The sequence below is a fragment of the Metopolophium dirhodum genome, chromosome 8 (assembly GCF_019925205.1).
Source record: "Metopolophium dirhodum isolate CAU chromosome 8, ASM1992520v1, whole genome shotgun sequence".
In the NCBI taxonomy this organism is placed as follows: domain Eukaryota; kingdom Metazoa; phylum Arthropoda; class Insecta; order Hemiptera; family Aphididae; genus Metopolophium; species Metopolophium dirhodum.
Window position 1 is genome coordinate 4,797,158 of NC_083567.1, and position 26,231 is coordinate 4,823,388.

Below are 26,231 nucleotides of genomic sequence, written 5' to 3' on the forward strand. Positions count from 1 at the left end.
AGGAATTATATGAATTGTCGTAAGCGATATTACATAGGCAGTAAGAGTTTAGTGAACATTCCTAATGTTTCTATGCTTGACTCATGCATTTATAGCATGGAGAGCTCTTTAGGAAGCAGTATGTTTAGATGGTATCACCATTCGTTGGTCACAGGGACTTCTAAAATATAATTGCAAAATTAAACGAAGTAATAATATTAATTGGTATGCCTGTTGTGTGGGTAATAATAAAATGGCCTAATGTCTAGCAGTTTACAATATAAAAATAAACTTGAATGATGATTTAAATGTAAGAAAAGAATGTTTACAGTTTATTATCATATTGCCTAAAAGAACATCACCCATTGATCATGTCTAGTCAACATAAATATTTTTAGAAATAATAATAATATAATTTCCTACATATTTAATTTTAAGGTGTTGTCAAAAATTACTAGAAAGTAACATCAATTGGTACATAAAACGGGCAATTTCATTATTGTCAGTAACATATTAAGTAAGTTAAATTTGAAGAAAACACGAAGCCTGTAATTTAATATACATAAACATTTAATGACCTATTGCATTTCGTTCACAAGCATTAAAAGTTAATGATATTGTTAAATGCAATTGGTACACGTTACAGAATCGTCAGTTTTGTTAAGGCTATTGAAAGCGATCCATTTTTAAGGGATTATTTATAATCGGATTTAGGCAATATTCATATCCACTGATTGATGTGTGTAGTGACTGATCAATAGTGTACGAGAGTTCCCCAAACGCTTTATGTAATTAATAAAAGGTATGCAACTACAGCTAAGATAGTTTTAAATCATTAACGTACATACTTACAATTACACAGCACTTTAATTTGCGATAAAAAAAAATTAACAAGTCCGCTAAATGGAAGAAAACTTTACATAGTACCAAAAGCCCGATCTTAATTTTCGAAACATTCAAATTCTTTATTTTAGGTTATGCGGGAAATGGATTTTGGATTTCTTGTATCGTTTAATTAGGAAGTACCAAATAAATTTTCTTTTTTTTTATAATTCACTTTTACTTTTACTAAACTAAATTTCTTATATAACCTAACCTTGGACTTTTGGCAGTATATAGTTTTTTCCGCTTGGTTTAAATTCACTAAACGACCAGCTTTCAACAGCTTTAAAATGTACAAAATATACTAATCTATGTACTTTCTAGAAATGGAGATTTAACAGCACCTAAATCATAAATAATCAATAATAACAAAACTGCCAAAATCCCCACTTTTCAAAGAGTTGATGTGGCTGGTGGTAGTCGTTTTCAAATTTTCAAAAATGATTATGATAGTCAATATTGTAGTAAAATAAAACCAATTAAGGTAAAATCAACATTGTTTTGTAAAATTTGTTCCACCTTGACATTATGTATTATATATTAAACAATCATTTAAATAAAACTGTCTGGATTTGAGGTTAGTGCTAACAGTTTTCTAAATTTATTTGAAATGTAAAATAAAACAAAAACGACACTAGCCATTCAGATTATTAGTTTCGTTAATATAATAGATAAAAGTTAAAAATTACAATGCACTTACATTTTTTTAAAAAAAAAAAAACGAATTATTTGAATCAGAAGTGCGCTATACACAAAGATGATTTCCTCAATACTAAGTTGAAAAAGTAGTGGTTTTGTTCATATTATCTTGGCAAAACTTAATCTAATGATATGCATTACCACTCCGAATCATGTAAAGTTGGTTTAATTTATTAAATAATAACACAATGATTAAGATTTTTTTTTTTTTTATTATCCAATAAAATGATAAATCTTACATGATGTCAACTAGAACCTTAACTTTTGGAAGAACCATTTGTTCTTTCCAGACTTGAATCTGTAAACAAAATAAATATAATTAGAAATTACAAGTGTTGATTGTTACAAAATATAAAATATTATATCAATGGTTACATGGCAGAAGGAGCTAAGTGACGTTTCTCTACGTATTTAGTCTCCTGGACCCTTCTGCCATGTAACCATCTATATTATATTAATATAATAATGCATTATCATATTAATTATATCTGGATTTATAATGCAGTTATTGCAACAGTAGATTAAAATATATATAAGATATTATATTATATCTTATGTAAGCAGATTGTTTTATAATCACATTCAGAGGAAAATTTAAATGATTATGGAGACCTTTTTAAAGATTTTGTATAGGTACATAATAAGTATTCAATATTTAAGATTATATTTATAATGCACATATTTTTTTCCTGTCTTACATATGTAGATATAGTACAAACATCTCTCGGTGTTTCATTCATTGTGATTGTATTATTCAAATTAAGGTATCATTTACATAACAATCAGGTATACCAAAAGAATAATTTTAACTGTATTTTGTCAGAAGCTTTAGTATTGAATTTTTATGATTACAACTTTACACATATTTTAGAATTTGGAATATATTAAGATGATGTTACAGTCGTGGCATGTCTCACTTCTATCTTAAAAAATTGACAATATAGTGTTCAGCAGTTCCAATTTTGTGTTGTTCGCTATAATATTTAAGTGAATTTACTATATTATATACTACTATCAAACATAATGGTTTTTTACATTATCTACAATTTTAAGCTAGTAATTGGAATTTTTAAATATTAATATTTGCTATACTTAAAACTTGATTAAAAATTTAATTATCGTAAAAATTCAACGATAGAACAGATCATGTTTTGATCCAAGGTTGATAATAGGTCAACTCAATTTGATATTTAAGCTAACCACACAAAATTGAAAAGGCTGAATGAACATTTTAGCATGTCATGCATTGGTAAGACTGAAACAACACTATACTCTGTTCGCCGAGATAATATGCAAAAAATAAGTTCGTTTTGTGCATCCTCTCGCATCACTCACCCATAGCTGCCGACTGGCGTCACTAGCCTATTGTCGTTGTGAATCTTGGAGGGGGAAATAGAGCCTCAGCGAACGAGCAGCCGTCAGCCTGCATGCGCAGAACCGGCATGTTCTCTCGGCGAACAGAGTATAGTCACGAGTATGATGTTAGTAGATAGTTTTTGAAGACAAGTATAGTATAAGACTGACTGTTTGTTCTTTAAAATTTGTATCTAAGAGGCACGACAACAAGCATTAAATGGCTGTTGTAGGTGCGAAACCACAATATCTACACTACTTAATTATCATCAAACAAAATGAGTAGTTGGTAACCCCCCCCCCAGCCAATGCTAAGCAATTGACAATATATTTTAGGTAAAATTCACACACAAAAACAACAGGATTCCTACAACAGGTTCACACCGCCGGTTCATCTGACACTGACTATATAAATATATATTGTGTTTAACATATACTGTAGATAAAAAAAAGTTATATTCTATCTCTAAAGAGAAAAGTTGTTATCATGAACTTATAATTAAATTTGATTATATATTATGGATGGAACAATGTCCCGATATTTGAAGCACATATGTGATGTGTTTCTTGTTGAGACGTGCTATTAGCGCATGCGTGTGTATACTCGTCCCATAGTTATGCCAATAACTGAATTCTCCTTGGGAATTCGTGAGTGACAACTAGTGATAATGAATGATAAATATGCTACAAATATACTTGCATGTGCGCAATTAACACATCTCAATCAGACTTGTCGCTAATATGCGCTTCAAATTGTTTACAAAGGTGAATAGGCTATGGCTACACCCATAGCATATGATTTAAGTTAATAGCTATCTAATGGTACCCCAAACAGTCTCGCAGACGTCATTAGCAACTATTAAACATAGTGTATTTTAAAAATAAACGGTATTCACATCTAGACTATAACTGCAATAAATGACCATATTTCGAATGAGGTATCGAATTAAGGGAAATAAATCTATATAAGTAACAATGGATAGTGGTTTATCTGTCATACAGTAGTATTCAGTAGTTATGTTTTACACTGCACATTGGATAAGAAATCCCAATGCTAAAACAGCCCTAATGGTTGTTTAAACTTTATAACGCATAGTATTACTTTATCATGCAATTTGTTCAATATAACTTAGATTTAACATATAATAAAAATATTAATCTTACTTCTCTTCAAATTTAACTCGGGTCTGGAAACGGTATTTCTTTTTAATCATTGGATCTTTTAAATCTTTAGGTGAAACCTTGTCTACTGTTACATCTTGTACGGAGTATCTAGTTGGCATAAGGTGGTTGTAATTGAGCACCTGAAAATAATATAGAAATTAATACATGCAGTAACATAAACATTATTTTAACACAATTATTTTTAGCCAATACCAATTTGAAAATGATTTTTATTTCATAAATATTAAAATACACTTCATAATTCTTATCAGGTTTTTATGTCATCAAAATATGTCAGACATATGCTTGTTAAATCATCATTAAGAATCGAATAAGTCTATGAGGAGATTAAACTTTATAAATATATACAGGATAGAATAACTCAAGTGTTTTAGCTGATAAATTAATATGGACGGCGCACGGGTAAAAGGGAATAAGTCAATTTTTATAAATAAAAATATATTTTTTGTTTTGTAGGTAATTTTACGCTGGTTCGACTGGTGACACTGCAATTTGTCTATTTTTCTTCACAATGTTGTTAAGAATGAGGTATCCAAATTTCAGTGTCACCAGTCGACTCAGCGTAAAATTACCTACAAAACAAAACATTTTTATTTATAAAAATTGACTTATTCCCTTTTACCACGCACCGTCCATATGTATTAACTATTGAAAAACTACATGATCTATTTTTATATCTTATGACCATGTAAATGAACCTTAAATCGACTTAGTTGGATGTACCCATTATTGTCAAGTCTAAGTCAAGCCTAAATTATGAATCTGAACTTTGAAGGTTCTTTCATATAATTTTATACCCGTAAAACTTAATTGTTTAAAAAGCTACTAAGGTTAGGTACCTAATAAAACATTCAATAAAATTTCAAAACAAATTAAAAAAATAGATTTTAATAATTTTTATTACCTAGGTAAAGAGTTTGAAAACTGAACTGTCAAGAATTGACTTCTATGAAATTATCACAACGCAGACGGATAAGTAAATAAATAATATAATTATAAAATGCCATGCCAGGTATAATGTGGCGAAGAAATTAAAGTGACAGCGTGTAATTAATCTGTTAATTTAAAAGAAATGATACACTAAATAAAAATAAAATCTGTAATTTGTTAACACTTAGAACGTTACACCCACATGGTGATTGATGTCTGTGCCTTATAAACTAAAACATTTGAAATTCATATCCAGTAGAATCAATTTTATGTTTAGTTTTAATTTTAAACCGCGTGTCCAGACCATTAGAGTACATTTAAAGGAAATAAATGTTTTCTATCTTCCATCATAGGTCATGAGGTAACGCAATGTGAATCGAATGTCAGCAACAAATGCGCCCTGGCTTTAGTGAATTGACCTATTATCTTAACTCAAAGGTAAGATCAATATCTATGTTTTAACATGGTTTGTTACACAAGTTAAGAGCATGTAAAATAGAGAAATGTATATATGGTCATATAAAACTTGCTTAAGAACTTAAATATCGTACACAAACAGGTGTTTTTACCTTAACGCTTTGCAATAGGTAAATGTTGATGTCAAAGCCTCAACAGAACAAATAACGGTTTGGCTGAATGTAAATTAGTTATGTTGGAAGTTAGTTTAATAGACAACACGTCATGTGGGTACAGTGTACTCGAGTGTAATGTCTTCTTAAAAATGGAATTTATATAGAAACTATTCTCATTTAAACTGAAGCTATGAACTTAAAAAAAAATGATAGTCATACACACGGGTACGACGTAACGGTTTTGTAATGTGTCAAACAACAATTAGTCTTACTTTCAGGAAAGGTTTGATTTTGGATCGTTTTTTTAGTTTTTCCTGTGACATGCGTTTGGTGACTTTCCGAGGGTAACGATCTATACCGGCCACCAGTGCGTGACCATATTGTCTTTCCGCTGTACCTTCATCGTAGGTCTTCATTATGACAGCTTTTCGGCCGGCGTATCTACCAGATAACACCAGCACGATTTTACCAGATTTCATAATTTTACCCATTGTGCCGCTTTTGCTGAAATCACACAATATAACATTAGTATAAATACGTCAAAAGCGTCGCACATCATAACGTGCACGAAAAGGCAACGACGTCGTGAACAAAATGTGCGAAAGGCATCCGGGGAAAATCTACTCCACATTTAACGCCACCGGAAACTATTTCAACAATAGCGAACACCGAAGTCGGGTCCAACTGTTGCTGGAAAAATAGTCCGAGGTTACTCATTTCGTGGCACGTTTACGACGACGTCGGAAATTCGACAGACGACCATTCCGGCGACGATAAATCCGTCTTTCGTGGATTTCGTTCACGGCGCGCCTCGATTGTGGCACGGTTGACACGAACGCGTACTCAAAGGCAATGCATTTGCCGTCTAATAATTAAAATAATTCGAAATTACTTACCACAAGACTACGCGATTCTTACACGAGGGCAGGCTACGAACGCCAAAAGAGAGAACTATTTGTTTTCAACAGGATTTTGAGGTTACGAGCGGAGCGCCAGTTTCAGTGTTTCACCGACTCGTGACAGTCGCGAGTCGCGGACTCCGCCTGGTGTGCCTGGAAGAAACGACGCACGCGGGCCGACAATCATATGGTGCTCGGGCATTTGGTTTTCTCGTCCATGAGAACTCGCTCGCTCACCGCCAGGCGCCAATGTTTGATTTTCATACTGACGTGCTACGTCCCATTATATTACACTATAATAGCACAGATTGTATTATAATCTGTGGTAATAGAACGAACAGATCATTTTTAGTTTATATTTTGTTCTTATTTCTCAACAGTCATCACTCGAGACTCAACACCGGTGTTCATCCGTGAAATGTTCTAGTTAGGCCAACTGCGTTGTGCGATAAGCTTAATAATTATTGATAATTATTAACCGATGTGGCTAAGGTCCCAAACATTTCCTATATTTTTTTTTTTAGCTTTTTCTTATGATTATAATAGGGCTTTAGCCTCCTTCCCCCACCCCCTACAACTATTGAGCAAATTTGTCGGTGTTTGAAAGGATATAGAAATACAAAAGACAACCTACACGATTGACATAAGCGTGACTAGACTTCATCGGCTGGGGCAGCCTAGCTAATAACCGGTGTTACCTTATTAGTGAACTGAAAAAAGACCTACCTATACGTATTTTTTTAAGCCCCCCCCCCCCCATCCAACCACAATGAAAAATTTATATAATTTAAAATGTCTAAATTATCTATTTACAATAATAATCTACAGTAACTTCAGAAATATTATTCATCTACAGCCTTGGATTACACCACCTAGCTACAAATCAAAAATAATACAACAATAATAATAATTATCAATAATACCTATAGAAGCGTACCGTACCTTTGTCGTCTGTCTCAAGTCTTTATAGTAGGTTTTTCCGATTTCGGAAGTCAGGAAATCAAACTTTGTAAGTAAATGATAATTATTATAACGATACCCACAAAAAAATCAAGTATTAAAAAAAAAAAATGTAACCCTTCTGACTTATAACTTGGTTGACCGGCACCTTTCAAAAATTGCAAGGGCAGCCCAGGCACCCTAGACTGCCACCGTAGACACGTCTATGACGATTGAGCATGGAAAACTGCAACATTGCGATTTTTAATTTTGAACTATAATATTCAAAACATATTTATTTAAATAATTATAATTTATAATAATTCAAAATATGTTAAGAGTTAAAATGTTGTGTAACTATCTAATTGTTGAAATTTTAAATACATATATGTATTTTAATATTTTTAAATGTTTTTATGTCTACGTATAAAATCAAAGAATATTTTTTGATTGTAAATCAATCATTTATTTTACATCTAATTAATAATAATAAAAGTGTTTTTGTGTAATTCACTAAAAATAATGACTAATTGGTATTCAATGTAAAATTTATGGTGTTTGAAGTATAAACAATACAGCATTTAGTGAGCAAATTTTGAAAACCTTAAAGTTTGGTGTGGGGGGCGAAAGCCCCCACTTTTACGTATGCTATTCAATGGCTCATCCCCTCCCTATAATAATTCTTAAATACGCCGCTGACCTATATCGGCTACCACATAGGCGCAAATAGCGTTTGGGATTTAGGGGGGCTAAAGCCTTACTTTGATAATATTGAATATGTTTGGGGGTCTATGGACATTTTTTTGGGGGGGGGGGGGGGTAGACCCTAAAGCCCCCATCTATTTGCACCTATGGGCTACCAGCTACTTATGATTGATTATTGACATTAATTGAGTAGTTTATTTTCTCCAAAAATATTTATATTACTATAACATTATGTTTTAGATTCTGAGCGAAGCGATTAATGTATTGATTTTATAATGATGTGTTTTTTTTAAATTTTTAAATTTTTTTAATTTTTTTTTTTATATTTGTGTCTGACATCACCTTTTAGGACAGTAAAAGTGCTTGGATTTTCTTCAATAGTAACTTTTCTGATAGGAAAGTGAATCTAGGTAGTACTTTGGGGGGTCAAAAGTAAAAATTTCCCAGTAGTTTTCACTAACGACGTGAAAAACAAAAGTAAAAATTAAGGAAAAACGGGAATTTTTACGCTAAATCTGATTTTGATTTTTGGTTTAACTCTAAAACAAATGACCGTAGGGACATGAAATGTTGACTGAATGTTTACAATTGCATTTCCTATACACCATAACATTTTCCAAATATTTTGACTTATTTTGAGCTGTTTACGGCCATTGTCAGTTTTCAATTTTTTTAGGTTTTTTTTCTATAAATATCAATAAAATTTTCTGTTGAATAAAAAAGCTTGAAAATTTAATAGAAGGCTCCTAGGATATTGTTTCAAAGGCAGATGAAAAAAATTAAAAATCCTTAGTCACAGTTTTTATTTATAAGCATTTAAAGTTCAAATTTTGACAAAATACGGAAAAATCACGAAAAATAGCAAATTATTTCTGAGTTGAGAATTCATAAAAATTTTTTTTTTAAAATCTAAGATTTGAAAATGTAATATAAGATTACTCATAAGTTTGTCTACCTTTATCAAAAAAAAAAATGTCTAGAAGAAACTTAAATTACATTTTTATGAGCGTCGGAAATTTATATTTTTACAACATTTGATATTTACTCGATTTCTCATGTAACAATTTTCTTATTTTATTGTAATTAAAAAACGAATGACTGTAGATACTTGAAAATTTCACTGAATGTTTATATTAGCATTTTCTATACACCATAAAATGTTGAAAATATTTTGACTCTTTCTGAGCTGTTTACGGACATTGTCAGTTTTCAATTTTTTTAGTTTTTTTTTCTATAAATATCAATAAAATTTTATCTGTTGAGTAAAAAAGCTTGAAAATTTAATAGAAAGGTTCCCAGGTTATTGTTTCAAAGGCAGATGAAAAAAATTAAAAATCCTTAGTCACAGTTTTTAATTATAAGCATTTAAAGTTCAAATTTTGACAAAATACGGAAAAATCACGAAAAATAGCATATTATTTTGATGAGAATTCATAAAAATTTTTCTTTTTAAATCTAAGATTTGAAAATGTAATATAAGATTACTCATAAGTTTGTCTACCTTTATCAAAAAAAAAATGTCTAGAAGAAACTTAAATTAAATTTTTATGAGCGTCTGAAATTTATATTTTTACAACATTTGATATTTACTCGATTTCTCATGTAACAATTTTCTTATTTTATTGTAATTAAAAAACGAATGACTGTAGATACTTGAAAATTTCACTGAATGTTTATATTAGCATTTTCTATACACCATAAAATGTTGAAAATATTTTGACTCTTTCTGAGCTGTTTATGGACATTGTCAGTTTTCAATTTTTTTAGTTTTTTTTTCTATAAATATCAATAAATTTTTATTTGTTGGGTAAAAAAGCGTGAAAATTTAATATAAGGCTCCTGATATATTGTTCTAATAGCAGTTGAAAAATATTAAAAATACATAGGCACAATTTTTTTTTATAAGCATTTAAAGTTCAAATTTTGACAACATTTATCAAATTTATAATTTATTAATTATTTTGTGGTTAAAAATTTATAAATTTTTAAATTTTATGGCTAAGAATTGAAAATTTAAAACAAGGCTCCACGTAAATAGGTTATATATAAATTACTTTATTCACAATAATATCATCAAATATACTTGGTAAAATCATAGGCTGACTGACCGTTTTCGCTCAGAATCGTTTTTCTTATACAATGATATTATATCATTGAATTCAAATTTAACACCATCCATTACAGTGACCCACTTGTAACCTACTGTACAGTAGAGCGACATCCACTTATCCACCTTTTTTTAGTATACTTTCGTACCTTTTTTTATATTCTGAGCAGAGCAAGGAAAGCTAATCGTTTTACATTGGTGTTTATTTTTTTTTTTTTATTCTGTATACAAATTGTCTACCAGAAAGTGCTTAGATTTCAACATATATAATCTTATCTTTTAGCAAATTAGATCAAGGTGGTGCTTTAGAGAGGTTATTTTTCGATTTTCTCAATAATTATTTAATGCCACGGGAAACACCACCTACAAATTACAAAAAACCACTAAAAATGGGATTTATAACGCTTTGTTTATCACCATAGAAACGAAATAAAAAATTATAATATCAATTCAACTTACAGGCTATAATAAATAATAACAATATAAAATAGCCAGACTGACAAACAGGCTTTGCTCAGAATCGTTTTTCTTATACAATGATATTATATCTATGAATTTAAGTTAATACAATCCATTGTACATTGATCCACTTGTAACCTACTGTACATCCACTTACTCGCTTTTTTAATATTTGATAACTTAAATTAAATTTAGCATTAGTTTTCTGTAGTATGCAACAATATTAAAATATATAGTACCTATTTATTGCATTTATATGGATTCTTAATTCCTTAGTTCTTATAGAACAAATAGGTATACTAAATGGTATTAAGGCCTGAGGGGAGATTATTTATATACCTACCTACTCTTGAACGAGTAAGAAATAATATTATGTTTATGTGGTTCATTAGATACCATTGCAAATGACTAATGCGGCTTAAAATCGGACACCCTTAAAATGAAAAAAAACATTAAACAATATAATCAAAATAAAAACTTTTGTCTCAATAAGTTTAACTATTGATTATAAATACTAGTATTTAGATTATTTAGAGGTAACTATTCTTTTTAGTTTTTTCTTTACTCATGTTTAATTATTATCTACATTCATAATCATATTATAATATAATCAATCGAAATACTTAAATACGTATAATAATATAAGTGTACATTAATATTTATTATAATACAAAAATTTAAAATTCCGGACAAATAATTTTAGAACTTACCATTTTTTTTTATAAACTTTGTAAAATATTCCTTGCTGCATATTTCATAATTGCCTAATATTTTACTTTTTTTTTTAATATTTCAAGTATAATGACTTTTTTAAAACAAATTGATTAAATGTTTTAAATAATTTCTGAGAAAGTTTGTTCAAGTATTAAAGAATATTCTTGAATGTTTACAGTTGACTTAAACATTGGCTAAAAACTAACTGCAGCCTTTGATGAAATACTTTTTAAATGTAAATGGAATAAATACTCAGATACTAATGAAAAATAATGTTCCAAATAGTTCAAAATATTAAAAAATGAGACATCTTTAGTAAAATTTGAAATCATAGCCAGTGTTAAAATATAATGTTAATGCATTTGTAAATTATATAACTGACCACTGTAATAGTTTAGGATTTATAACATAACAATAAATATTTAATTTTTAAAGAATATTAATATTAAAATAAAAATGTTTTAACAACTATATTCTATAAAGGACTCAGAATACAGTAATAAATAATTGTGTGAAACTGTATTCTTGAAGTTAATACTGCACTAGTACAAGTCTGCCTGATTGGATATTAATACAACTAACAAACTAACACTGACATAAATAACAGAGATGCACATGATTACAATTTTTTGGCATTATTATATAATCAAAACAATTTAATATTTATGTATAATATATCAAATTACTTTTATCGGCTTAGAAGTTATTTTCTACATGCGTTTGGGTTTTGAGGAATGACAGTAATATGTGACCCTTAAAAACCAATTAGGTGTTGAGGGAGAAGATAGATTAGTAAGGAATTTAATTCTTACAAAGGTAAACTTCATTCTTATCATAATTAAAATCAAAATCAAATAAAATATTGTAAATCAAAATCAGACATTATCAACTCTTATATATTTTTTTTAATAGGTCAATTATAGAAAATTTTTGGTAAATTCTACTACTATGTATTTATGTCTATTGATACCATTTTCAAAAAAAAAAAAAAAATTATTAATTTAATAAACAAAAAACAATTTCAATCAACATATTAGTTCAAATTTAAAATATTAAAAAAATAAGTTACTTTAAACTACATATTATTAAGACTTAACATTAATTAATTAACAACTAACTACAATAACTGCACAGTATATAACATTAAACAGTAATTTATATATTGAATTCATTAATTTCATATCAAAAAATGTTTTTTTAGGAATACAAATTATAAGTTATCTTGATTTCCATACCATGGTTTTTTTATCTGAGTTGAGTTATTACGCATAAAAATTGTAGTTTTTGGAGTAGAATCCGGTTTTAAAGTCCTCCAATTACCTTCATCCTTATTCTTCACAGGATTCACAACCTGCTTATAATTGTTATGCGTCCATGATTCTTTACGTCCTCTGTCATTACTATATGATACAGTTCTAGCTTTACCTGCTGTAGTATTGTCTGTAACTTTGTTTCCAAAAATGTGTTCTTTATTTTTCATCAAACTCGAAACATATAAATTATATGATTCTAACATTTTCATAACTTCTGTAACTCTTTTTTGATCATCTGTTGACAATGTTGTATTTCTTAAAGCTACAGAGAGTTTCTCAGATATAACATTTAGCAAATTAACTTCTATTGTATAATTACTAAACTTGGTTCTATGAGTCTATAAAAAATTTTATAATGATATTTTTAGTATAATAGATAATTAAGTAAATAAGTGTTTTCATTTACCTGAATGCTGTAAATACTAGTCACATTTTTAATGCTAAATAACATTGGAATGTATTTGAGTGCTCGTATGATATCATTCTCTGTTAAGAGTAAATATGAAATAATTTGACTTAAAATTTTTTCTTGGTGAACAGGATGAGGAAATGATTTTAATAAGTCCACCATCATTTGTTCTATTGGCGCTGTTTTTGGATTAATTTTAAAGAATGTAAAAATGTAGTCAATAGAACTACCAAAGCTTCTGACATCATAAGCTTTCTTAAGATGAAAGTTGGCCTTTATATAATCCTAAAAAAAACAAAAAAAAAAAAAAATTAAAGAAAAGTATTATATTATTTTATGAATACACTTTGATTTACTTTTTTACATGATTAAGGCAGGTCGATTTTTGTGCATTTAAACCAATAAGCAAAAGAAAAAAAATACACTTCCAAAAGTCCAATTTTCATTTTGAAAAAATATTTTTTTAGTATCATTACAGTAAAAGTATATTTTGCAACAAAAAAAAAAATGAATTTGGTACAATACTAATTAAAACAATACAATAAATCAAAAATCAATTTCCTACAAAACCTAGAGAAGAGAACAAGGAAATCAAATGTTTTCAAAATTGAAATCAGGCTTTAGGTAGTACTGAGTAAATTTTTTTGACTTTTATACCCGCAAGAGTTGAAACTTTTATTAACGCAAAACATAGAGACGTGTGAGTGTATCTGTGTATGTATGTATGTACATACGTTACGGATTTCCAAGAATCTTAGCCATAGTTTATATCTTTAATTACATAATGTGTTTGGGAAAACTCACACACAATAATGATCAGTCACACAGTTCTCCCGATTCATATATAATATTGCCTAACTCCTTAAAAATGATTTGCTTTCAACAGCCTTAAAAGCAAATCTATTTTATATACAAGGCTAGGCAAGTTAATGATTTTTTTTAACTCAGTTAAGTTAAGTTAATAAGCACCAATAACAAAAAGTTAAAAGTTAGTTTAACTATAGGTTAACTCAGTTAAGTTAAAAGTTAATACACACTTTTTGTTAACTTTTTATTAAGTGAAAAGAAAGTTAATTTGTTTATACAACGCTAGCTTACTTAATTTTTTTCCAACCCAAAACTAAATTATAGGATATAGTGTTAATACTTCATACAGTCTTTCCATATAAGTTAGATTCGAATGATATAAGTTTTAAACTTTAAACAATTTACGACACATATTTTTTGACATGAAAACAAAATAAACTGAAATAGTGAAATATTATAAAATTAAAAACAAAATGAATTAACTTAACTTACTTCTTAAAATGAAAAATTAACTCGTTAATTTCACGTTTATTAAGAAAGAAATTTAGTAAGTTAACAGTTAAGTTAATGAAAATCCAAAAGTAACTAGTTAAGTTAAAAAGTTAAAATAAAATTAACTTTTTAACTCGTTAATGCCCAGCCTTGATTATAATATATCCAACATAGGTCTATACCTGTATTGGTTATAATTTTAGTCATATTATATAGTAAGTTACCTTTTTATTAAACAAATAATAGTTTCCAATTGCCCCATGCACATAACCATTATCACTATGTTCTAATGCTTCAATAAGTTGATCCAATATGATAGTAATATCATTGTTATACTCTTTATTTTGACTAAATTTCGATAAGCTAAGTAAACAATTTTTTAGCAAAAGCAAATCTTTTGTATTGTCGATTACTTCACTGAAAATATTTAAAAAAATAATTCAAATGGTTGGAAAAAAAAAATTAACAACTTATATAAAAAAAAACTTACATTAGTAATCTTAATGCTTCATCTAGAATTTTATTTTTGGCATTTATATTTTTATTCATGTTTTTACTCATCCGATGATATATATGAATTAAATGCAATTTATGGTGATCCTTGTTACCAAGTTTAACAGCCATTTCAGATGCTGTAATTTCTTGTTCAGAACATTCAAAGTAATTTCCACATGTTCTTTGCCAGTTCGTTAATACTTTAGCCATTAAAAAATACCATTCAGCTTCAGTTCCATTTAGTGATAATGCTTTGAGTGCGCAATCTTTTGCTATTTGTGCACAAGATAAACCATACTCATAAAAGAATAATGTTTGAATACCAAATAATCCAGCTTTATTGGCATTGTTCATGTTATTTGGCATAATAAAATGCTCCAATGCCTAAACAACAACACGGTATAACATTAAACATAATCAAAAAGGTTAAAATATCAATAATTAATGTAGTTGTGTTATAAGCAGAAATCCAGTTATTTATTCATGGAGATTAAATGTCAAATAAATGTTGTACTAATGTAAGTAAAAAGGTAATAACATTAAGTATTGAACAAACAAAGCATTTTTTAGTTATAGTTATCTAATATAATTTATAACAGTTTGAAATTCAGATTTCTGCCTAAGGATTATGTTTTACAAACCATAGTTTCATTTGAACACAATTTCAACAAATAACCTTTCATTGAAAATGTAATGTGATTGAGAGCTATCTTAATAGATTTCAAGAAGATATCATTACTTTCAATACATTTTAAAATGTTTTCAATTTCACCAATTATTTCTAAAGCTTTGTTTGGCTTTCCTTCGGCAATATATTCATAACATATGACTATGTTATAACCAAATCTAAAAAAAATCAATTCAAATTAATAATTATAATACAATTAACTTAATTTATATTTTATAATGTAGTTGCAGTGGCAAAAAGTTAATAACATTAATTTCGTAAATTTTGTTACCTTCACACAACCCCTTAACAAAACTTAATATTATGTGAATCATAACATAATAAAATACAACCTTCATGAAGTTTCAATAAAATTCTATTACAATACCTAGGAGATAATCATCAATATACTAAATGGTTTACATTTTTTTAAATTAGAGAATAATTAATTTGAAAAATATTACCATCAAGAAAATGTAATTAGAGTGAAAGCGAAACTTAAAGTGTAAATGATTTGGTAAAATGGTAGACTATTGAGAATAAGGAATCGGTTTTCCTTTAAATTGGAAATTTAAAATGCTTAAACAATGCATACATTGGTTAATGTTTCAATTGAAGTGTGGGATTACTAGATTAGTAGAACAGTAAAACATACTAATAGGATAATCGAGATTTTCAAGATGAGACATTTGATACTTAGCAGTTATGTAGGTACATAATCGTAACAAGGTCTGAGTCCGATACGAGTCGGTACATTTTGCAGTTATATCACGCATGCAACTGCTTGAATGATCAATTTTAAACGTATCAACTATCTAATTATACAATCAAATTTCTTTCTTGAAAATCTTGAATTATTATCATTCGAGTAATTTATTATTTAATTAGGTATTTGAGTATTTCTGTTTGTTCAGAGACCAAGTGAAATTTACCATTTCCTATCTAGACTTTTCCCACCACTAGATAATTTAACTAACTATACCTAGGTAATTCATTTTGATAATTTATAGGAAGGTACCTAGTTAGGTAATTTCAGATTGCCATGACAAGCATCTACAAAAAAGAATTTGAAAAATAATAATTAGGTACCTATAAAATATGTGTTTTGCTGCTACACAGCAAGCATTTAAGCATTTTACTTTACAATATTATTTAGTATGATAGGTATTATTCACGAAGAGTACTCACAATTTCCATTTGATGAACTCGGGGAGCTTGACGTTCTCTACGCTGTACTGGCTCAGGGTGATGGATTTCATGTCCAGGTTGTCGAACAGCACGTCCGACTGATCGCTGCGGCCCTTGTACCTTTTCTGCCAAGCCACCGGATTTTCGAATCCGTCTACATAGTCGACGACCTTTGCCGATATGGCGCAGCCTTTTTCGAAACCTTCGCTGATGGTCGTAGACGCATCGACAACGGGTCGGCGTTCCCTGTTGTCCGCCATGTCCGCTCACACGCGAGCTCTTCTCCGACCACGATAAAATTTTATTCGCACGCGGCGAAAAACGGAAAATTGTTGGACGGCCCGATCGAAAAGTAATAGGGCGACTACCACCGGTCTTCAGCGGTGGACGGTGACCGGACGACTTGTCTGGGGCGAAATCATAAGAAGTAAGGTAAAATTAATCTCGGCCTAACCGTAAAACGACAATATTATTCAAAACGATTAACGACGAATCGGAACAACAATCAGAACGGTCAACGCGCCGCGACGGCTGACGGGACAATATTGTAATAGTATTGTACAAATAACGGCCTCACGGCCAGTTGAGATAACAATTGGAAAAACCCAGCGCCACAGAAGAGACGTATCTATTCTAAGACGCGGGATATAATTGACAGGACGTCGTCGTTGCACCCGCATTTGTCTCTCCGTCTTACGAAATGAGTACGACATGGCAAGAACGAACAGGTTTGCGCGGGGAAGAACGCTACGGTCGAAATATTAAGAAACGAAACGAACTCTTCGCCGCATATAAAGGAGAACTTTGGCTGCGCGATGTCGTTTTTAGTTTTTCGCTATCGGAACTTCAAAAAGGACTCATCGAAGTTTGAAAAACACAAACAATAATGGATTTTGAAACGACGAGAACTTTTTTCGTACAAGTGATATCAATAAAAAAAAAAAACGAAAACGACATTGCTCAGCCAAAAGTTTTTGCTGTACGTGTGCAAGACGGAGACAACGTAATATTATGCGGGTGCGATTATTATTATGTTTTATTTGTTTTATGTTCGTCGTTTGTGTACGGTGTACCGCAGTTCCGTGAGCAATAGTATTTACGAATATTAATTAATAATATTGATCATGATGATATTATTTATTTGACATCGAATTACAATATCATTGGCATAAAATATAATAGATACAATGATCGATTAGGTGTACGACAAAATAAATGAAAAAATTGAGCTTCGGTTCTGGTTTTAAAAGCAAAGCTCGTGCTAAAAAGAGACTTCGTTATAAGTCATATTCGAGTTATTTTTAAAAATCAGTTGAAATGCAAATAGAATAAACTAGTATATTAAAAAAAAAAAAACAAATATAAATAATAATAATAGAACGCAATATTATTATTGTTTAAAACATAATATCTTATTATACTGGATTGTGGAGGGTAACAGATTTAATATTATTACCTACTACTCTTATAACTCTGATTAATTAATTAGTATTAATATAGTATTATAATTCTAATCAAACTTAATGTTTTCAAACTTTCAAAGTCTACAGAGTATGTCATATAAAATATAATTTTTTTATTTTTACCAACAGAAAGTTCAGAACAGAGTAAATTGACCGAGTGAAATCTACTAAGGGCCGTTCTTACATCAATGTCCGGTTAAAGTTAAACGACACGAATATTCTGCCCGTAATAAAAATATAAAATCTGTTATCAGTCAGTTAGCGTTAGCCGACACCACGGACTATGATTGACTTATAACTAAATCTAGGTTTATTTAAAATTATTTAAGGTTAATTAGTCTGTCCATTGATGAATCATGACATTATTATAATTTATTGATCTGTTCCGTTTGGAAAGGTGTCAGGAGTGAACAGTGATATTAAAGTCTATATGCCCATATGTTATATTATAGTAATGCTGTTAGTGCAATGCAAATAATTCTAATAGTATTATCATTGATTATAAATACTAGTATTTATAATCAATGGTATTATGAAGATGTCACCAGGCTGTACCTCATGAACCGCGCAAGTTAAACAGTTGAAAATTTCCCAGATGATGTTGCCGCTATAACAACGAATATTAAAAATCCGTCAGATTATATAATAATATATTATAGATAATTCTATGGAACCCTTCGTGCGCGAGTCCGACTCGCACTTGACCGGTTTTTGTATTAAGATGTTCAAAATAAAAATTATAGTTTAATTTAAATAAAATAATAACAATAATAATAAAAAAAGCAGTCTTGTAAAGAATACTTTTATTTTGTATTCTTCGGAATACGTACTCGAATATTCGAAAATAGGTACTATTAAAATTTATTTTTTTACCCCGCCAATATTTATCTGGTTTGAAGTGGATGAAAATTAACATGGGTCAATCATATAATTTCATTTAAAGAGAATGACTATTGTTTATAACTTATAATGTGCCCGATTTTTAAAAGGAAAATTTGTTTCGTCACAAATAAAAACAATATATAAACTATTATTTGAGTTCAAAAAAGTATTTCTTAAAAAATAAAAAATACAAAAAAAATTATTCAGAATTTTTTGATTATTTAATGCCTTACAAGACTGTAAAATAAGTTTCATTATCATAAATAACGTTTTGGCCGTAATAGGTATATTATATTATTATATTTTGTTGCCATGGATTTATACTCGCGATTCCATGTTTATCTTATAGTATACACAGATGTTGACTAGCAGTCACTCGATTTTCCGATTTATTCGTGTATCTATACTAATTATTATTGGGTTAAGTTTGACTGATTATTTCAACTGAACAATGGATAGTCAACTAAACAACATTACTGCGACTTTGGGATTGCACGACAAGGCCGACGACCGCGACGGAGAGGAAAATGATATGAAATCGGATGTGCTCCCTCCCAATAACCCACCGGAAATTCGGCAAAACAGGGTTGACATCGAAGACGTATTATTGGCCAAAGCTTTGCGTCCGGCGGCCATACCAATGCATTATTTTCCACGGCGCATCAATATCGATGTGATCGGAGAAAAGTCTCTTGGAAATATTACGGAGGATAGTACGAAAGATTTGCCTGCAGACTTACTGCAACAGCCGTCCACCGCGACTATGCCGACTGAGATTGTTACTCCGAAAATCAAATCGATCCTGCCATCGATTTCTTTTCCACGGCAGATCGATGTCGATGTCACTGAAGAAAATATCGACCGGCCGGAAACTGCAACAGCTGAACGTGTCCGACGTAGGCCGATCCTGGCTTTGGGGACGCGACTCCTTAAGGTAGGTAGGTGGTTGTGCTGCTGGTGTGGCGCGTACAATCCTCGGTACGATAATGATGGTATAATATGAGCTTGTCTGGCTCTGTGAGACGACGAGTATAGTTAAGATTTAACTTAAAACGAGTGTTTATTCTATGTTATTGATCGAGGCATAGAGTTGCCCAGCTGACGTGTTATGAACAATATGTTACCTATTTTCAACTGTTTAAGGCCCGATTTCACCAACACAGTTAATCACGGTTAACGCTTAATCGGCTGATAACAGATATTTAACCAGCCAAATTCAGCCGATTAAAACTCCGGTTAGCTTTAACTGTGATTAACTGTGTTGGTGAAATCGGCCCTTAGTGCATAATAATTTTGTTCCATGTATATATAATATTGTTGTATCAAAAATAAAAATACTTATTTACAAATAACCTGTCAATCAGTCTTGTTAAGAATACTTTTCAAATGTATTCAGAATGCGTATTTAAATACTTGGTGTAATTTGTATTTAAAATACGTATTCAAATACTTTCTTTTAAAAGTATTTAAATATAAATACAAATATCTTTTAAAAGTATTCAAAAAACTTACAAAAATACTTTATTTTAAAATCAATAAATGAATAATGAATAATCAATAATTCAATCAATTCAATGACTAGTCGACTTTAACCACTACTAACCACGCCATAAAGTACTATTATTGAATAGTCTCTTTGATCAAGCCAACCAAACCCTCTTATGTATCCCTCCATCTATTGTGTTTATTGTGAAAATATTTTATACAGATTGTACAAACTAAAAATTAAAATAAATATGACAAAAAAAAAAAATTCAATAACATTAATACCAATATTTTATATTCAAATTATAAACTATACTACCACAGTATCACCCATTAAATAAGAAGAAATACAATTTAAAGATTAAATGCCAATCCGGTGGTCAGTGTGACAGTGTCTTGTATGCCATGGTATAATATTATGTTAATATGTTAGTGAGGAGCAGACAGGGGTTTCAGTGTTCAGTCATTTTGTTATCTGATTGTATTTTGGCGAAACCTTATTTATAAATGATCAGAAGTTAGAACCGTTTTAAAAAAAATATTTCTGTAACAAAATTTAAAATAGTACATTCCGAATTATTTGAAATTGGAATTTGGAGTAGACCACGAGAATGAAAAAAAGTATTTAGTATTCTAGAATACAAATAAAAGTATTTGAAAAGTATTCGAATACTTAACAAGACTGCTGTCAATTCGATCGACTTTTATATACTTTTATAAGTATATAAAATAAAATAATTTAAATGTGATAAACGATACTTCTATAATAATGTGATATTGTGATTAACTAAATAGCAGTATTTTATTAAATGTTGAATAAATTTAGAATGAAAACAAGGTTTTATAAGGTACATTGTAATTTGTCATTATTTTTCACGTGATAATCTTATATATAAAATTGAATATTATAATCACAAAATAATCGCCTGAGTTCGTTATTTTGATAGATGTTGTCAACATTTCAATTTCAAACGATTATAAAAATAAATCGTGCCTATGCGGTATTTTAAATATTTTTTTATCACTGTATAGGTATAAAAAATGATTCTGAGTGGAGATTTTGAGGAATTTTTTAACTTTTAATGCTTATGGCCTCTTTGACCCAGCAAAATACGTTTAATCGATAATCATAGGAAAAGTATTTTTTAAATGTTATCATGTATTGAAAATGTTTAAATAAACATTTGGTGAAAATTTCAAGTATCTATAAGGATATTCATTTTTGAATTACAACAAAATAATATAAGTGCGTTCCATAAGAAACCGTTATGCTTTACGGGTGAATATACAATGTCAAATATAATTGAGCTTCAAATGCTCATAAAAATTAATATTTGACTTCCTGGTACCTTTTTTCTTTTGTTAAAGGTAGAAAAACGTTTGTTTTAACTTTTTTGATTTTAGATATAAAACAGAAATTTCTTATGTATCTATTTCCAACTTAGTTGGACTAACAACGGTTGAATATCCATCGTAAAAAAAGGAATTTCAAATGCTTATAAAAAATGATTCCAGTGTTGGAAATAGATAACTATTATAAATTAATAAATAGTGAAAATATTGATTACAAATTGTTTTTACCGCATAATATTTACACTTAAATAATATGCTCACATTTTCAAACACGATACAAATCAAATATTTCCAATTTGAGCTAATCGAATAGAATAATGATTTTTAATATTTTTTGAAGTGTCTCGTACATAACGTTTCTTTGAATTGTTTGTCAGCCCTACGTCCCACAAGTCACAACACCCACGACAATATGTATATACCGTACATATTGAGCACACATACTGTATGTATAATAGAAATATAGAATTGACATCGGACATCACGCGAACACTGCTGAAGTGGGACGACCATCTATACAACCACAAACAACCCACCACCGATTTAAATCATCTTACAAATTACAACAAATACATTTCATCACGATTTAAACTAGATGATTATTTTTTTAATGATTTAAAAACGTGTTCATTGCTGTTGTCAATTCAGATTTAATGTGAGAAAGACATCAATTAATCTCAAATTATCATACTATTATACATTTTACTACATTTATAACGAATATAGTATTAATTTAAAGAAGCGTAGTGTTTTATTTTTTTGCGACATTGCTGACTAGCAGATAAAAAGGTGCAAACACTTTTTTAGTCGCAGCCAGCAGTCCTTGGGTAAATGACTAGGAGGTTATAGTATCATTTTTCGTAAGACTTCAAACTGCATGGTTATTAGCTAGTTTTTACTGTGGACAATATTCTACCCCATTATTTTTAACTTGCAATTCACTATGTCATGCGAGAGGTTCAAAAATAAATCATAAAATTAACACTCGTCTGTTTTTTGACACTCGGCAACATTTATGGATTAAGTTTAGTATTTTGGTTTTGGTTCATATTGTATTTTAGTGTATGGGTTGTGTATGGAGTGTACTGTGTCATCAAACTCAAGTCTCATACTAATTATTGCGATCACGTCATCACGATTCGCGATCTTAAGTTTTGAGCAATTTCATTTTATCTCATCTTGTAAAATATATTTCCTGGTTTATTTATATCGTACAAAGTGTCCGAGATCGATTTTTATCAATTTATTTTCACCGTACAAAATGTCCGCGGTATGCAACTCAAACAATAGATAGTACAAAGTGTCCGTTTACCATTTTTTCATTGCACAACATTTTAAAAAAACGCAAAATATATAGATCTATTAAAAATTTGAAATATACAAATAATAATTAAAAAATATAAAATGTATCAAAAAAGGATACTGAAAAAGCTCAACAAATCAAAGTATACTGCCGATAGCTGATGCCATTATCAATTGAGAAAAATAAACCAATAAAGGTATATATGCTAATATTGTAATATTGTAAAATATATCCATTTTTTTGAACTTATAGTACCTATAAAACCAAAAAAAATGTGCAATTCAAATTTTGACAAAATCCACGATAATTGCAAACATTATCAAATTATTTTGTATTTAAAAATGTATATTATGTTCAATTTATATATATATAAGAATTAAAAGTTTAAAACAAGGTTAAAATACTTTTAAATATAAGCTATACCTATTTAATTATTGCAAATAATAGGTAACAACTAGGCAACAAAAGAACAGCGGTAAAAAGGAAATATTTACACGACAACAGTTTAGAATTAAATTTATTTTGATGTTTTTGTTGTAATTACAAAATAATTAGGTAACCATAATAAGTTAAAATATTAATCAAATACTTAAAGTACCTATATTTTATATAGACCTGATATTATACCTAATAACTTATTATTATAGCAAAATTACATTAAAAATACAACATCTAGGACGTTACCAAATAGGTATGCGATTTTTATTTATTAGATTAACCGAATTCGTTACCAAATGTATTCATTTATTTTTTCTATTATTAAGTTGTGTTTTGTATGTATTATGAATTTTTTTTTTTTTATTATGTTTGTGTTTTTATAAAAAAATGTATTTATTATATTAGCACTATTATTATTGGCATATCATAAAACCGGACAAGAAGAAGAATAAGAGTTCTAATCTTTACTACGATAACCATAGGTGGTCCTTAGGATTTGGATTTTGAAAGAAATTTAGTCTCGTATGCCTACATTTTAAACATAATATAAATACGAGTCCATGGCTCCATGGCTGATGGGCCTTTCGCTGATAAATTATTTAACTAAAAGCTGTATTTGAATAAATCTGGTTAACAAATCTATCCTAAGTTCACCTATAATAATTGTATAACTAATTTTAATTACTGCAATCTAAACTACGACCTGCAGCCACATCTTAATTGGTTGACGGAATATCACTTCACGCGTGAAACTTAGCACGCTAATAGTACTGCGTTGGCAGCAATTTTAAGTCCAGTTAAGGAAAAAGAATTCAATTAATTGAAAACATTAGTTTGCTTTACTTTACTTTAAACACTAAATATAAATATCAAACTTAAAAACGTTAAATTTGAACTTATTGGATACAATCATCAAAACAATTTACTGTAGAAATATTACAATATATAAATAAACTAATTCTATTCGATTAAACAGTGTATAGGCACAATCGTCGTCAACAATAAACAATGCTAGCCAGTATAATATTAATTTTATATACGGCATAGTGTTTATACGTCACAATAATATAATAATAATAATAAAATGTAATAATAGATAGGTATATAACGCCATTGAAGTTACTTCAGGTATTTACTTGTAGGTACCTATCATAGTATAATAGTATATTGTGTGGCAATAGGTACTTATAATTGTTTTATCACTTGTAAAATAAAAATAGTAAATGTACTGTATTATCAGAGATTTTTGACTTTTTACACAATACCATTGATTATAAATACTAGAATTTATTTATTAATGGTAACACTATTAATTAAATTATTTATTAGTTATTGGCTATTTCTAACGTTATCACACAGTATACACACTGCACGCTACGACACACGAGGAAGTCATCTTTCTTATATTTGAATATCTGTACAATATATTTTTATACTTAGGATTACGATTACCCACCAATTTGGGGGGTACACCCACTCCTTAAAATAGGTGTGGCGGCTGCCACACCTAATACATGGGTTCGGCGCCTGCACTGCGTGGTTGTTATCGGTTAGCCAGTTAAGTATATAATTTAAAAATCAAAAAATATAATATTTTGTATTTACCTCCATAACATGTACTATGTCACTATGACAACATTATATCATCAATAAATATTATTTTCTATGGAGATTATAATAGATATTAACGTGGAGTATACCTATCAGTTATCAACTTTTATTAAACGTGTATTTTAAAATTATAATATAACTAAAAAAACATAGTGTTGTCAATCATCCTACATGTCCAAATTCACCCCATTTTACGGTATTCATTAGTACAAGAATCTTTGGTTCAGACGTTTTTAAGGCCCCCCCCCCCCCACATGCGGACAAAGTCTGTGCACGCCAATGTCCAACTACAAAATAATTTGCAAATTTTCGCAATACAGTCAAATGGTGTCAAAATTCTAACTTCAGACGCTCATAAAAAATTATTGTGAATTTTCGCTCAACTTGTTTTTTAGTTTACACTATAATAACAATGAGCAACCTTGTATTGTATTAAAAATTAGAATTCGTTTAATAACAATATAGTTAAAAATAAAATCGAAAATCGAAAATATCTTATTTTTGTTTTGTTTTACCCGACGCTTTTGAACATTACTAGGACTTTGATCTCTTAAAAGTACTAACTAGGTTCACTTTCCCGCCAAAAAAAAACTGAAGTTGTAAATCAAGCATTATTTCTATTACTTATCGTGTACAGTGTCGCAACTATAGTATAAGCTTTTAGGCTCGTATGAAAGGATTTATTTTGAGGCAACAAATTAATATTATTGTTGTTATTTTTTAAAATATACCTAATTAAAATTAAGGAAATTAAAGTTACTTTATTATAGTTATTACTTTCATTAACCATTCCAACAAATCAAATCAATATCAACGTTATCTACTCTACTAATGTAAAATTAAAATAACTGAAAAATAGGTCATACAAGGTTTTTCTAGCAAAATTGTTAGTTATACACTTA

At 29.2% G+C, this 26,231-nt stretch overlaps 2 protein-coding genes across 2 annotated transcripts; both read right to left on the minus strand.

Annotated features, from left to right (window-relative positions):
* Positions 1 to 1,754: 1,754 nt before the first annotated feature.
* Positions 1,755 to 6,636, minus strand: LOC132949855 (large ribosomal subunit protein eL27). The gene is made up of 4 exons (XM_061020941.1): positions 6,497 to 6,636; positions 5,873 to 6,104; positions 4,078 to 4,217; positions 1,755 to 1,858 (listed from the first exon to the last, which is right to left on the minus strand). The coding sequence occupies exons 2-4, from the start codon at positions 6,089 to 6,091 to the stop codon at positions 1,810 to 1,812; spliced, it is 408 nt and encodes a 135-aa protein (XP_060876924.1). The 5' UTR covers positions 6,092 to 6,104; positions 6,497 to 6,636; the 3' UTR covers positions 1,755 to 1,809.
* Positions 6,637 to 12,312: 5,676 nt separating this feature from the next.
* LOC132950465 (uncharacterized) lies at positions 12,313 to 17,327 on the minus strand. Its single transcript, XM_061021949.1, has 6 exons — positions 16,795 to 17,327; positions 15,581 to 15,785; positions 14,935 to 15,323; positions 14,669 to 14,861; positions 13,143 to 13,430; positions 12,313 to 13,074 (listed from the first exon to the last, which is right to left on the minus strand). The coding sequence occupies exons 1-6, from the start codon at positions 17,052 to 17,054 to the stop codon at positions 12,634 to 12,636; spliced, it is 1,776 nt and encodes a 591-aa protein (XP_060877932.1). The 5' UTR covers positions 17,055 to 17,327; the 3' UTR covers positions 12,313 to 12,633.
* Positions 17,328 to 26,231: the final 8,904 nt, after the last annotated feature.